The sequence below is a fragment of the Aethalodelphis obliquidens genome, unplaced genomic scaffold (assembly GCF_003676395.1).
Source record: "Aethalodelphis obliquidens isolate GAN/ISIS:26980383/991018 unplaced genomic scaffold, ASM367639v1 scaffold36, whole genome shotgun sequence".
In the NCBI taxonomy this organism is placed as follows: Eukaryota; Metazoa; Chordata; class Mammalia; order Artiodactyla; family Delphinidae; genus Aethalodelphis; species Aethalodelphis obliquidens.
In genome coordinates, this window is record NW_020837980.1 from 6,774,988 (window position 1) to 6,789,245 (window position 14,258).

The 14,258-nt window shown below is 36.7% G+C and overlaps 1 protein-coding gene across 4 annotated transcripts in view; it reads left to right on the forward strand.

Moving 5' to 3' along the window:
- The window catches only part of ITPR2 (inositol 1,4,5-trisphosphate receptor type 2), a 526,334-nt gene that overhangs the window by 376,119 nt on the left and 135,957 nt on the right, over positions 1 to 14,258 (forward strand). For all 4 annotated transcript variants that reach the window (XM_027129402.1, XM_027129406.1, XM_027129405.1 and 1 more), the window contains 3 exons: positions 522 to 632; positions 4,642 to 4,737; positions 6,191 to 6,313. In XM_027129402.1, the coding sequence (XP_026985203.1) occupies positions 522 to 632; positions 4,642 to 4,737; positions 6,191 to 6,313 (330 nt within the window). The remainder of the gene's footprint in view (positions 1 to 521; positions 633 to 4,641; positions 4,738 to 6,190; positions 6,314 to 14,258) is intronic.

Sequence of the window (14,258 nt, forward strand, 5' to 3'; positions counted from 1 at the left end):
ACAGCATCACTTGTTACTCATTTAGCATTAAGTAGCAGATAAATGAAGTTGCTACATCATTTCCAATAAAGTGTACTTACAAACCTTGGGCATAAGGGGCGCATTCCTTTTGTAAATAGGAATATTCTCTTAGCCTGGATAGATCAGATCTTAAAATTCTAAATTTAAGGAATTCCTCTAATGAAGGGCATATTAAAATTTATTGACTGAGTGTTTTACTTAACCATTGTTTTTTGAAATTCTATTAAAATGGTTCATTGAAAAGATACCTGTTTCATACAATGTCTATCTCTATGTTCTTCATACAAAGCCATTTAACTAATACTAGTCACTAATAGACTCTATGCAAAAGAATAAGTTAAAGTTAAACCTTTGAGTTATCTTAGACTTAATCTCAAAGTTAAATTTTAATTATATTTTAAAAGTCGAAAAGTTAAGGTGATTCTATAATTTTATGTCATGGCTTCTAGCGCACTTATGTCGTACATAGAGTGTTATTTTATAAACTTTTTTTTTCCTAGACATGTATTGCTACTCATGAATCTAATGGGATTGATATCATCATTGCTTTGATTCTAAATGACATAAACCCTCTTGGTAAATATCGAATGGACCTGGTGCTCCAACTAAAGGTAAAGTAAATCCACTATTTGGGGGGGGAAGTGACATTCTCTATATAAAACTCCCTTTCAGAGTTGACTCTAAATCTTCAAGTAGGTCTTGTAAAAAGCAAGGTATTATCGTATTTTCAACTAATGAATTGGCAGAAAGGGATAGTAAAAGCACCGTGAGCACTAAATTCCTGATAGTGTCAAATAAGATTTGAGATAATGTTAGTTGGAGGGTACTTTACTGGAAGTTTCTTTAAGCAGCCACTTTGTTTTGCTGTTTTTCTTCTGCTTTTATTTTCTATTTTTCATTATATAGAGGAGGAAAAGGTTCTGAACATTCACTATCCCATATATTTTTAAGTCGTCTTGACTACAGAATTCTATCTAGCAAGTCACGATTAATGAGACTATGTCAGAGGAGGGCTCCATTTTAGTTTTATGTCTCTCTACTTTCTAAAAGTTGTTGTCTTTTATTATATATTAGAATCTTAGTTTTTTCCCCAAATAAGCTAAGCCATTTTCACACTCCCTTTGAGGAGGTGCTTCAACTTAAACCATGCGCATACTTCCCAGCAGTTCCGTTTATCAGAGGTCAGGAGCACAATGGCATTTTGAAAAAAATTTCTTCAACTTTTTGTTCAAGTAGAAGCAGATAAATGAATATACACAAGAAACGATATAATCCCAAATATAAAGGCATGCTATTCAATTGAGATGAATTATTAAAGACCACATATGTTTAGTGTTAAACAGGTATAAAAATCATTGGTTAAATAAAATTTTTCTGTAAAGACAGGTCGATCCAATATCATAGAGAGAATAAAGTTTAACTTTTTAATGGGTAAATTTATGGCCAAGAAGAATAGAAATGATATTTCTATAATTATGTTTCTAAATATAGATTTAGATAGATAATGGAATATATATTATATATATGTCCTACTTATGTGGAGATTGTGCTAATGGCTCTTAATAAGCAAACAAAGAGATAACTTAACTATTTTCATTTGCAATATATATAATCTTTGGGTATTTATCTTCATAGATTAGAAAGAAGGTGATCCTTATGTAGATTGAACGTGTGTCCTTTTCCTAATTAGCTTCATGCTTCACTTAGTAAAAACAGCCTAGGCCTATATAACAGACAGCTTAATTTGAATTACTAGAAAAAAATTAGTATATCTTGAATTCATTTTTAACCATAATTCATAAAGAAACAGGCTTTTAAAATCCTTTATTTACCTAGAGACTACACCTTTAAATCTCTCTCTCTCTTTTTTTTTTTTTGGCCATGCCACGAGGCTTGTGGGATCTTAGTTCCTCAACTACTAGGATTGAACCTGGGCCCTCGGCAGTGAAAGTACAGAGTCTAAATCTAACCACTGGTCCTCCAGGGAAGTCCCTAAGTCTCACTCTTAATTGACATAACTTAATGGGGAAAATACTGAAGGATTTGTCAAAGTATAGGCATACAGATCATTTACAAATCCAGACCTATGTAAAAAAACCTAAATTAAATGATGCGGTATGACTTAACAGTACAAAGATACTCTTGGCTATTCAAATGGAAATCTGTTTTGAAAAAGGGTCATTTAAAATTTCATTTATGTTTCTAGGCATAATTTATATATACCTTTTCAAAATATGACAGTTGGATAGATCAAGGTATGTATAAAATACAAAATGAATGAATTTGACTTGAAATATTCCTAGTTTTCTACTTAAAGAAAGAGGTGAGTGTACATTTCTAAACAATCCATGAGGCTTTGTACATAATGGCCAATATGAGAACAATGTTTGTAAGACAGAATGATATAGTATATCGGCAAATTTTAGAAGGTATAGGTAGTGTGCTTTTAATTATAAATTCTCCAGAACGTTATAGAGATTCCATATTAAAAATGTTAAGGTTTTATTTTATACCATCCACCCTTAAATTTATACTTAACCAGTTATAATTTTAAGTATATTTAACTTTACTAATTTGCTATACCATTTTATGAATTTTCTGATACATATATCTTGTCCCTTTTAATTTATATTTCATAACTGATCTGGGACTATAAAGTGCTAAATTTATAAATAGGTAGGTTTTTTGTTGCTATTGTTGGTTTTTTGTTTTTTGTTTTTCTTCTAAGGACTCCAGCTTCCTTTGGAAGAAAATCCTCTATTAACACACATGAATTTGATTTCTAAGCATATATAGGCTCTTGTACTTTCAAACTGATTCAAATTTCAGTAAGTCATTTACAAGATTTCTGTTCCTCCAACATAGTATGAAAAAGATTGGTCAGAAAAAATACCGTATTGCCAATAGCATTCTGAAATTGGATGTATTTTTAAGCTATTACGTATTGGGCCTGCTGAGTGAGGTTCATTAGAGAGTACTGTTAGCGTTGCCAGGGTTTTAGTTTTCAATTCTATGGGGTCAATTAATATTGCTCTAAGGATCTAAGCTCTCCACTAACACTGGAGCCTTATTTTTTTAGGTATGTTGTTTATATGGGATGCTAGGTTATAAAAAAGGAATTTTAGGATTAGTACAAATCTGTAAAAATTGAAAAGGGAACAGAAAAAATAATGCTACCTTTCCCACAAAATCCTAACATCTTTTTAGGATGGGTTAGTGACGTTGGTATCATCATCACCATCACATTATCATCATCGTTACTAATATTAGCCATTTAATCAATAGGCTGTATTTCTGAAAGAAAAATAGTTGGGTAGAATTTGGCATTAAAAATATCCAGTGTAATTAATTTGCACAACTTTAACAAAATTTGTATTGTGAATGCCTGCATCACCAAACAACTGATTCAATTTAAGTTTTCATCCCGTAAGATGTTAATTTTGAGTCACTAAGAAGCATCTTAGAGCCATTTGGCTCTGCGTGTGTGGAGGTTGAGATTTTTATCTAAGTGAATATTACAAAAACACTATAGAAATATCTCCCAGGTCGTGTTTATCATCTTGCAGTGTGCCACAATTCTAGGGCAGTGCTATTGAAAACACAGTATAAAGAAACATCATTCCAGGGACTTCCCTGGCGGTCCAGTGGTTAAGACTTCACCTTCCAGTGTAGGGGGTGCGGGTTTGATCCCTGGTTGGGGAGCTAAGATCCCACATGCCTTGCGGCCAAAAAACCAAAACTTAAAACAGAAGCAATATTGTAACAAATTCAATAAAGACTTAAAAAAAAAAAAAAAAGAAACATCATTCCAAATGTCGAGGATATTGTACTTTGCGTTGCAAGATGGTGTATAACTATGTTGTACCCGTTTTGGATAATAAATTGGCTGTATCAGAAACATTTCTGATTTCAATATGTAAGCGTGTTTGAGACAATATATTTATAAACTAAATTAGAAAACACCAAAGACAACATAAGCTGTTTTTATTCTCTGTTAAACAGAAATAGAAAATATTATTCTTCTACAACCCAGATGGTAAAAATGTTGCATATATGCTACCATGTAGGGAGACTAGTAAACTGTTATCAATAAATATTTTGTTTCTAACTCATGAATTTAGAATTTTATAGATTACTTTTCACTAATTATCGCTCAAATTTATTTAAAATTTTGATTTGCTAGTGTGTGTTAATGTTTCGTGTTAAAACAATTATGCTAAATTCTTTGTAAATTATATGCCATTTTTGTGGAATATGTCGTTGATACTGGTGTCTTGTTAAAGTTTCATCATAGAAATGCCTATTTAGGAAATAGTCAAGGAAGATATGATTAGATTTTAATGCATTATATATAAACTCAATTTTGTGTTTAAAATTCCTTTTCACCAATATTTAAAATATTGTAACATATCTCTCATATTCATTATTTTTATTTTGTGTTAACAATAGAGTAAAATACTCTATTTTAAAATGTTAATAAGCCAAACTAAATTAGCAGTTTAAAATTCTGCTTGATTTAAAAAAGAAATAGTCCTGATAATCTCAATTAAAACAAATTGAGGGGATCATTAATCCATGAAATAGACCTTTCATGTGTATCAACTCAATCTGTATCTCTAGAACAATGCCTCCAAGCTTTTGCTGGCCATCATGGAAAGTAGACATGACAGTGAGAATGCAGAAAGAATTCTATTTAACATGAGACCCAGAGAACTGGTAAGAAAACTTTTGAAAGCTGTGTTAATAATGTGTAACCTAAAAGGGACAATTTATAGTGTGCATGTCAGGGGAAATGTCTGCTGGCTTTCACTGCTCTACCAAGGCACCATGGCACATCAAGACCTGCTATTACAAGTACCTCAGAAGCCCCATGATAGCGAAGGCCTGTGTGATTTGGGTCCTGATTTCTTCATTGGCTTTATCCACTTTAAGGGCTTTTCTTAACTAGATTTTCACACTTGCCTAAACTATCTGCAAATTATTTTTTGCCAGAAAAAAATTTTGCTTTGGTTTTTGTATTGGAATATAGGTGAGGAAGGTATATAAAAATGTTTGTACCCCTCAAAAATTTGATTTATACCTCTTTCTGAAAATAAAAACAAAATAAATCTCTTTGGTAATTGTTCTTATTAATAAAATGTTACACAGTACTCAGCCTAGAGGAAACTGTGTGGAGACCTGCTGGGAATTCCACAGAGATCATTAGTGTGTCTTCCTATTGTAGAAGTTACATTTTCCTCCTCACTTGTGACATGGAAATTATGAAGAAATATCACCATGCTTTAAAATCATTGGGTTTCAAAAGCATTGAGAACATTCTCGAACCGTATAAGCCAGTGCCCCAATGACTAAGTCCCAGTCTTATAAACACCATTGTTGGTGCTATGGGGAAACCTGTGAAGGCACTCTTTTGCTCTCTTTAATAGTAAGGGATGGATTCAAAGAAGGCAGATAAAGAGAAAGATACGATGCAGTTTGATTTAACATACATTTAATGAGAGCATAGGACCTGCAAAAAACAAAAACAAAAAACTCCATCCATGGAAGGCAGTGGGCTAAGAGGAGCAAGGCGTTCCTTATTCTTATGCTTAAATGGAGCGGTGAGTTATATATTCGTTCGACAATATCTCTGCACAATAGCCCTTTGAAAATACCATTTCCTTTGCCTACAACATTTTTATCCCATCATCTACTTCTTGCCTGAGTTCGTGCCCCTGCCCTGTGCTTGCTGAGTGTCTCACAGTTGTGTTGGCCTCTTGATTTGCTGACAGTATAAGTTCCCTGAGGGCAGATACTCTGTTGTATCCACTGTTGGGTCCTCAGGGCAGAGAACGGTGTCTAGCACCATGTGTTCTTGTTATTAGTGGGCCCTTAATAAATAATGGATGTTTATCAGGGTTCCAACATCTCCCAGTTGATGGGAACTCTGGCACAGTCAACATTAAAAAACCAAAGCCAAATTTCGCAAAGAAAACAGGGAATATTGTAGGAAAATACTTCCATATTCATTTAAATACAGATGGTTTCCTAGGCTGTTTTCATTTAGAATTCTTTTATACTTTTCAAGTCTTAGGAAGCATTCCAAGTTTTAATTACACCTCACAGATGATGTAAATGCATGTTGTTTGTGGCATTTCAAGCCTTCTTGTTCCCCTTTGTTTTTTGATAGGTGGATGTGGTGAAGAATGCCTATAACCAAGGACTGGAATGCGATCATGGGGATGATGAGGGCGGAGATGATGGTGTTTCCCCAAAAGATGTTGGACACAATATCTATATTCTGGCCCATCAGGTGTCACATTTTATATCTTTATATTGTTTTGCTAATCTTATCAATCATGTCTTGTGTCAACGCTTACTATCATATTTTCAAGTTCTGGTCCCTCCATTTTTTCAGCACTTGCCTTCCTTGCTCTGGGTCAAGGAAAAGAAAAATGAATGAATGCCTGATGGTGCCTCCAGGGCTGTGCTAGGGGCTGGTCCACAAGAAAACGATACTTGGTACCAAAAACTGGGCCAGCAGGGAGGAGACTATCCCATGTCCGAGCCTGAGGAATAGGTAAACCTTGGCAGCAGGTGGAAGTCTTGAAGGAGAGAGGAAAGAGGCTACTGAGAAGATAGAGAGTATGAAGTAAGGGATTGCATTCAGATCAAAACAGGCTTCTGGCCTCTTTGAATTGTAGGTTGGCATGTTTCCTGCAGAAGCTCTAAAGTGACAGCCTCTAACTGGGTTTTGTTGGACTTCTAATAAATATAAGGCTAAATTTGCAGTCTTTTGAAGGAAAACCATTTCTATTTTATAGTAACTTGTGAAAACAGGTGCTTGATAAATTTTATTTGATAAATTTAATTTCATTAACCTGAAGATCAGCTTTAAATTTGCATCTTCTAATGCAGAGTTTTTAGAAGTTAAAAAATTGAAATGACATATGCCCATTTGATTTTATCCATATAGCTCTTATTTTCTTACAGCATGAAGTCCAGACTTCTAGACGTTCCCAATCTCTCTTTCTAGTCATTTTCTCCCACTGACCATCTCTTCCTTTTCCTGCTTCCCTGTACATCTTACCAGATAATTGAACAAACATTGGTAGCTATAAGTAAGACTCTGAGTAGGTTAATCTTTTTAGTTTTTAAATTTTTCCACTTTTATTGAGATGTAATAGACATACAGCACTCTGTGAGTTTAAGGTGTTAAAAGTTTCCTCTTTTAGACAGTTATTGCCCTTCTCTGTCCTTTGTATAACTCCCTAATGTGTGTAACCATGAATATAATTTTTACAAAAAATTCAGGGAAGGAGGGCTTCCCTGGTGGCGCAGTGGTTGAGAGTCCACCTGCCGATGCAGGGGACACGGGTTCGTGCCCCGGTCCGGGAAGGTCCCACATGCCACAGAGCGGCTGGGCCCGTGAGCCGTGGCCGCTGGGCCTGCGCGTCCGGAGCCTGTGCTCCACAACGGGAGAGGCCACAGCAGTGAGAGGCCCGCGTACCAGAAAAAAAAAAAATCAGGGAAGGAGTCAAATTCTAAAAGATACTAATACAAGAAGCTGGTATCATTTTGTAATATAGTTGCACCATTGAGAAGATTTTTAGGTCTCTCACGGTATAGCGAAATGCACAGATAGAACAGAAGAAGGTGAGGGCACATGGGTTATAGCTAGGAAGACAAGAGAGAACTTTAGTTATTGAGGAACTGAAAGTTAAGGTGAAGGGCACACTGAAGGAAGTAGAACACAGAGATTTAGGATGTGGAAAAGAAAGGGAGAGAGAGGGAGAGAGAGGGAGGGAGGGAGGGAAGGAGGGAGGGAGGGGGAGAGAGAGAGAGAGAGAGAGAGAGAGAAAGAGGAGGGATAGAGAAAGAGAGACAGAGAAAGAAAGAAGGAACGAAAGAGAAGGAAGGAAAGAAAAGAAAGAGAAAGAAAGGAAGGGAGGAAGGAAGGGAGAAATAAATTGGGTGACAGGAATTGAATCAAGCTGGAGAAGGACTGTCCAGAGTCTGAATGAGTCTGAATGAGCCCGAACTGAGAATTAAAATCATATTGGTTTCTAGGGCTTCCCTGGTGGCGCAGTGGTTGAGAGTCCACCTGCCGATGCAGGGGACACGGGTTCGTGCCCCGGTCCGGGAGGATCCCACATGCCGCGGAGCGGCTGGGCCTGTGAGCCATGGCCGCTGAGCCTGCGCGTCCGGAGCCTGTGCTCCGCAACGGGAGAGGCCACGGCAGTGAGAGGCCTGCGTACCGCCAAAAAAAAAAAAAAAAAAAATCATATTGGTTTCTAGAATGAATATAGAAATACAGTGACACAGCATGGGTACATGATCAAGGAGTTATTTCAGAAGCTGTAGCATTGTGGAAGGAAAACAGCAAAAAAGAGAAGGGCAGAATGAGCAGTAATAAATTTTAGAAGAAGGAAGTCAGGGAATACAGCCACCCATGTCCTTTTGACTGAAAGCTAGTGTTGCTCTGTCTGGAAAGATTATCCCAGCTACATGAGCAAGACCTGACCCTGTGTCTTTTAAGTGGGAAATGAACAACCAGACCAGCCAAGTCAGACCTAGAACAAATAGAGGAGTAGATGTTGGAGTCAGATCACCTCATACCCATGAAGAAAAAGTTTAAAAATGCAGTTTCATGTTACTACTTATAATATGAGTAACAATAAAAAGATCAACGTCAAGAAAAGACCTATGTTAGGTCAGTCCAGTTTTAAGCTGGATTAAGTATAAGAGTAGAGAATACAGATTTTTAAAAACAGGTTAAGGTGAAGATCGAGAAGAGTGGAGAATAAGGATAAAGGATGCAAGTGCTAGTCATGGATTGAAAGATAACGATTTAAAATGTGAAAGAAGTTTAAAATGAAGACAGCATAAGGTCAATGATTTTGATGGATTTGAGTTTATGTAACTGCTAGGAGAGAACAGATTAAATTCAACGATGATGGTGGAATTGTCTAAGGAGTGGGAATTCAGAAGCAGTTAAAAAAAAAAAGTAACAAGGGGTTAAAAACAACTTACTGAAATGAAGAGATGAAACAGTGGATGTGAAAATGGTCTGAATGGTTGTCTAGAGGTTTCTGAATTTCTGAAAACCAAAATGTTAGAAAAGTGGTAGTTTGCAGAGCTGGGATGGTACAATGTAGTGATACATAAATAAAGCCAGGCTTCAGGAAGAGATAATGTCAGACTGAGTGAGGGGAAGAAGGAGGTTCGGAATTGCTGAATACTTAAGGGCTTGTGGTTAAATTGTAAGAGTGTAAACACGAAACGAGAGTCCATGGGAGTCCCTTCTAGGAACTCAAGGAAAGGACAGGAATGGCAAAATATATGCAACAGTATATGTAACCAGCAGTGTAGTTAAGCAAAGGTCTGCTCACTTTCTTCCAGTGACACAGGAAGTTGTTGCCTTGCCACTTTATAAATGTGTTCTCTGTGAGGTGACTCCTCCCACCAATTTTAATGAAAAATTCAGTTTCACCCAGAAGAGAGCCCGCTGTGCTCTTTTGATCTTTCCACAAATGACTCCTTTGGCTTTCTCTAGGCCAGCATATTGTGCTGGTTTCTTAGGAGGCCAAAGATGGTTGCTGAGTTCGTTGTGAACCTGTTGTCCAAATACCCCCATACTGAGACACAAATGCCAAAGACAGTGGTTGTGAACACTGCTTCAGAAGTAGCCATGTAGCTGTGCTCCAAGAGTTTTCTTGCATCCAGGTTTGGCTGTTTTCATCGCGAATGCAGAATCGTTTGGCTCCAGCGTGCTAATGACCATGCAGATTGATTTCTGTCTTTGCACAGTTCAGTAATTCCAAAACTGAGGTTCAACTTCCTCCTTGTTTTACTATAATCATCTTTTGTACAGACAGTTTATTTTGGTGCCCTCAGACTTTCAATTTTTGGTGTTATTCTTTTCATGGTAGTGAGGTAGTTCTGCTTTTTCCACCATGACATCCTTTTGGCCCTTCCTGTGGTTGGTGTTACAAGAAAAAAATAATGCTTCTTGTAAGTGTCTTGTCTGATCTACATAGAACTATAAATACATCAAAAAAGGGAATTTCTTAAGTTCTAATACCATAGTGTCGTGCAGAGAATTTCCTTAAAATTCAGCTGTGTGTCCGTTTTAGACTTTCTGTCCTCCACATGCCCTTCTCATGCGTCTCTGTCTCCTCTGTCTGCTCTAGTTTTGATCTTTTATATTCTGCTTTCTTCCTGTTCCTTCTCTTTATTCCTGTCTTTCTATAGAACAATCGCTGCCTGCAATCTAGAACATTGCTCAGTACTTTAGGTTAAGTTTAACATATAAGTCATATTGTTTCTTTGATTCCATGTAGCGATTTCTGTTTTTCCAAGACTTTTAGTTTAGCTTCATTTCTTCCTCAGTTGTGCTGAGATATAATTGACATATAATATTGTATCAGTTTATTGTGTTACAACATGTTGATTTGATACATTTATATGTTGCAAAATGATTACCACCATAGCATGAGTTAACACCCAATCCAGTAACATAATATCATTTTTCTTTTGTGGTGAGAACATTTAAGATCTCCTCTCTTGGCAACATTCAAGTTTATGATACACTGTCATTAGCTATAATCACTGGGCTGTACATTAGATCCTCAGAATTTATTAATCTTATAACTGGTAGTTTGTACCCTTTGACCCCCATATCTCTCCCTCTTTCCCCCACCTCCCAAACCCTGGTGACCACCACTCTACGCTCTTTCTCTGAGTTTGTCATTTATAGATAGCACATCTAAGTGATATTATACAGGATTTGTCTTTCTCTGTCTGACTTATTTCACTAAGCGTAAGGCCCTCAAGTTTCATCCAGGTTTTTGCAAACAGAAGGATCTCCTTTCTCATGGCTGAATAAGATTCCATTGTATATCTATACCACATCTTCTTTATCCACTTATCCATTGACAGACAGCTACATTGTTTCCATACCTTGGCTATTGTGAATAATGCTGCAATGACACCCTTTATTTCAATACCTACTAGAATTAAGCCTAGGGAGAAGTGTTATGTGCTTTTCAAGATGAGGAGAAATATTATATAGCAAGCCTGTGGAAAGCAAAAATAACTCCTGGCTCTTAAGGCAGGAAAGCATGGATCCCTTTCACTGGATATGTGAAATTATTTTTTAAATATAGGCTTTAAATTTTTTCATCAGCATTTCCCCATGTCATTAAATAGTCTTTGAAAATGTAATTTTAATGTCTGCATAATTGTTCATCATTTGAATGTACCATAATTTATTTAATCACTCTTTATTGTTAGACATTTAGGTTTCTAATGTTTTTGATATTATAAATTACTCTATGATTAACATCCTCATACATTAATCCTTGTCTGCTACACTGACTATTTGCCTAGGATAAATTCCAAGAAGTTTAATTACTAGGTTGCAGGGTAGTAACTATTTTATGGTTCTTGATACACATTATAAAATTGTTTTTCACAGTGTGATGGTAGTCATCTTACTGAATCTTAAAATTATTACCATTTAAAAAAAGCTTCACCAAGTTGATAGTGTCAGGAACATAATGACCACTCAACACATGTTTGCTGAATGAATTAATGAGATAGATGAAAAGGGATCTCATTTTAATTCACATCTTTTGGATTAGTAATAAAATGGACTGTCTTTTTTTGTTTGTTTGTTTGTTTTGCGGTACGCGGGCCTCTCACTGTTATGGCCTCTCCCGTTGCGGAGCACAGGCTCCGGACGCACAGGCTCAGCGGCCATGGCTCACGGGCCCAGCTGCTCCGCGGCATGTGGGATCTTCCCAGACCAGGGCACGAACCCGTGTCCCCTGCATCGGCAGGCGGACTCTCAACCACTGCGCCACCAGGGAAGCCCTGGACTGTCTTTTAATATGTTATTTGGTCATTTCTATTTATTCTCTGAATTACTTGAAAATGTGTTTACCCATTCTTCAGTTGGGGTTCATTTTTGTCTTAGTGAACTTTAGTTAAGGTTAATAAATCTTAGTCATAGTAGTTAGGTCTACTTCATCCTGGTTCATTTGCTTTTTAATGTTTTAATGATAGTTTTCTTCCACCACCTTGAGGTCTGTTAAACACTTACCTAGATTTTCTTCTAGTGTATAATGAATTCAGTTTTTGCTTTTAACTATGTAATTTTTCCGTGTCATAATGCAGGAATAATAAAAAGGTAAGTTCTTGTGTTAATTTATCTCTAAAGACATAGTCCAAGGTTTAGTAGTAACAGCGGTCCATGGGGGAAGGGTTTGTAGTAGTTATGTGAGTGTGGTGTAGGGCATGTGCGATCTTTACTGGAAGAGATCAGGGTCCAAATCCAAACCACATTCAGGGCCAAACAAAAATGAGTGATATGGGTGCAGGTGAGGCTGGGTCGATGGGGTGATATGGTAAACCTGTTGCTTACCTCTTCCGACTTTCCACCTGGGCTTGTAGGCTCTGAATTTCTTCTTCTTTCACTATTTCAAAAAGTCTGAATTTTGAAATTTAAAAAAATGTGAAAGCTCCTAATTTTTAAAAGTTGGCAACTCATTCAAAAATTTGTAAAACACTGAGCAGTCGAAGCAAAACTCACCAGCAGGCAAAATGCAGCTCATGAGGCATAGTTTGCCACTTGTAGAGTAAAGGATCTAAAGTTCTCATTCCTTTTTTATTCAGTTGCATGGACTTTTGAGTGCTTTACCAGATATCAGGCACTGTACTAGATACTAGGATACAGTAGTGAAGGAGACCAGCAAGAGATCAGCTCTCAGGACATTTACATTCTGACTGGGAGCAGTGACAAATAGACGAACCAGAGAGAGCAGATAGTGACACAGGCTACGTAGTGAATGAGAAGAAGGTGTGATGAAAGACACTCAGGAGGTGCTGTTGTAGATTGGCTGATCATGAGGGTTTTCTCTGGGAAGGTGAAACTGAAGTTAGATCTAAGTGAAAAAGCAAAAGTCAGCAGTATATAATGGTGCAGAGTGTGGGGGAGCATCCCACAGATGGCTGGAAAGTGGCAGTGAGCTTGGCATGTTTACAGGAATAAAAGACCTGTGTAGCTGGACCTTCAGCCAGCCACCAGCACTTGAACACTATAATACTCACAAACACTGCACCTGAGGCTCATTTATTATAAGATAGTCATTCAAGAACATTTATTGAGCACCTCTTATGTCAAGCATTGCTTCAGTTGCTAAGATAGAAAATGAATAAAGATGCCATCAAAAAGCTCACAATCGAGTGTGTGTTGGAGGGGGGAGAGGGAGAAAAATAAGTCATTATAACTGAATGTACTTAGGTTAAAATGGAGGTGTGCGCAAGACACGCTTCCCTTAGGAGTCAGGAGAGAATTCATGGAAGAGGTGACACTTGAACTAAATCTTGAAGAATAGGGGGAAGGGGGAGAACATTCCAGGCAGAGGTAATGACTTATGCACCATAGATATTTTAGAGAAAGGAACTTCTTTGCGGAATATTGGTAAGGATTTTGTGTGGTATCTACTTATGTGTTTATATGAAATGAATTACAATCATTTGAATTGAGTCAACATCTTTGATAACTGTAATGACCCTGATTGTAGGCATTTAACAAATATTGCATGAATGAGTGAATGAGTAGGACATGATACACTTTAAAAATTTAGTATTTTATAATTTAAGTATTATAATAAAAAACTGAATAAAAATATTTTACTGTTATCATCATTATCATCGAATATCATAAAATTAATGATATTTTTCCCCACTGGAGTGTAAATCCTTGTGCACAGTTATTTTTTTCTGTTCCTGTGTCAAGTACATACCTAGCTATGGTAGACACTCAAGAAGAGTTTGGGGGAATAATTTCTTGTAAAAATGCATGTGTGCTGAGAATATTTTTATATAATGAAGGTACTCTGGAAGATTTATAGAATCCTACAAAATTGATATTAGCATTCTGGCAATCAAGGATCTTATTCAACTGCTATGGACTTCCTTTTTAATTTTGTAGTTTATTCTTTGCTAATCATGTCAGCAAACCCTACATAGGTAGGACCCTATGATATCTTCCCTCGTCAGGAACTTTTCTTATTTTCATTCATGATGCCACCTTTCTGCTGAACTAATACCTCCTCCTGTTCTTAAAATTCACTTAGTATTACCTTAGTTCCTTTAAACTTCAAATTGAAACCTACTTACCCCATTTCCAGTCAACAATGATCTTCCTTTATTTTGAGTTCTTATATCTATTATGTTCACCCCAAACTGCA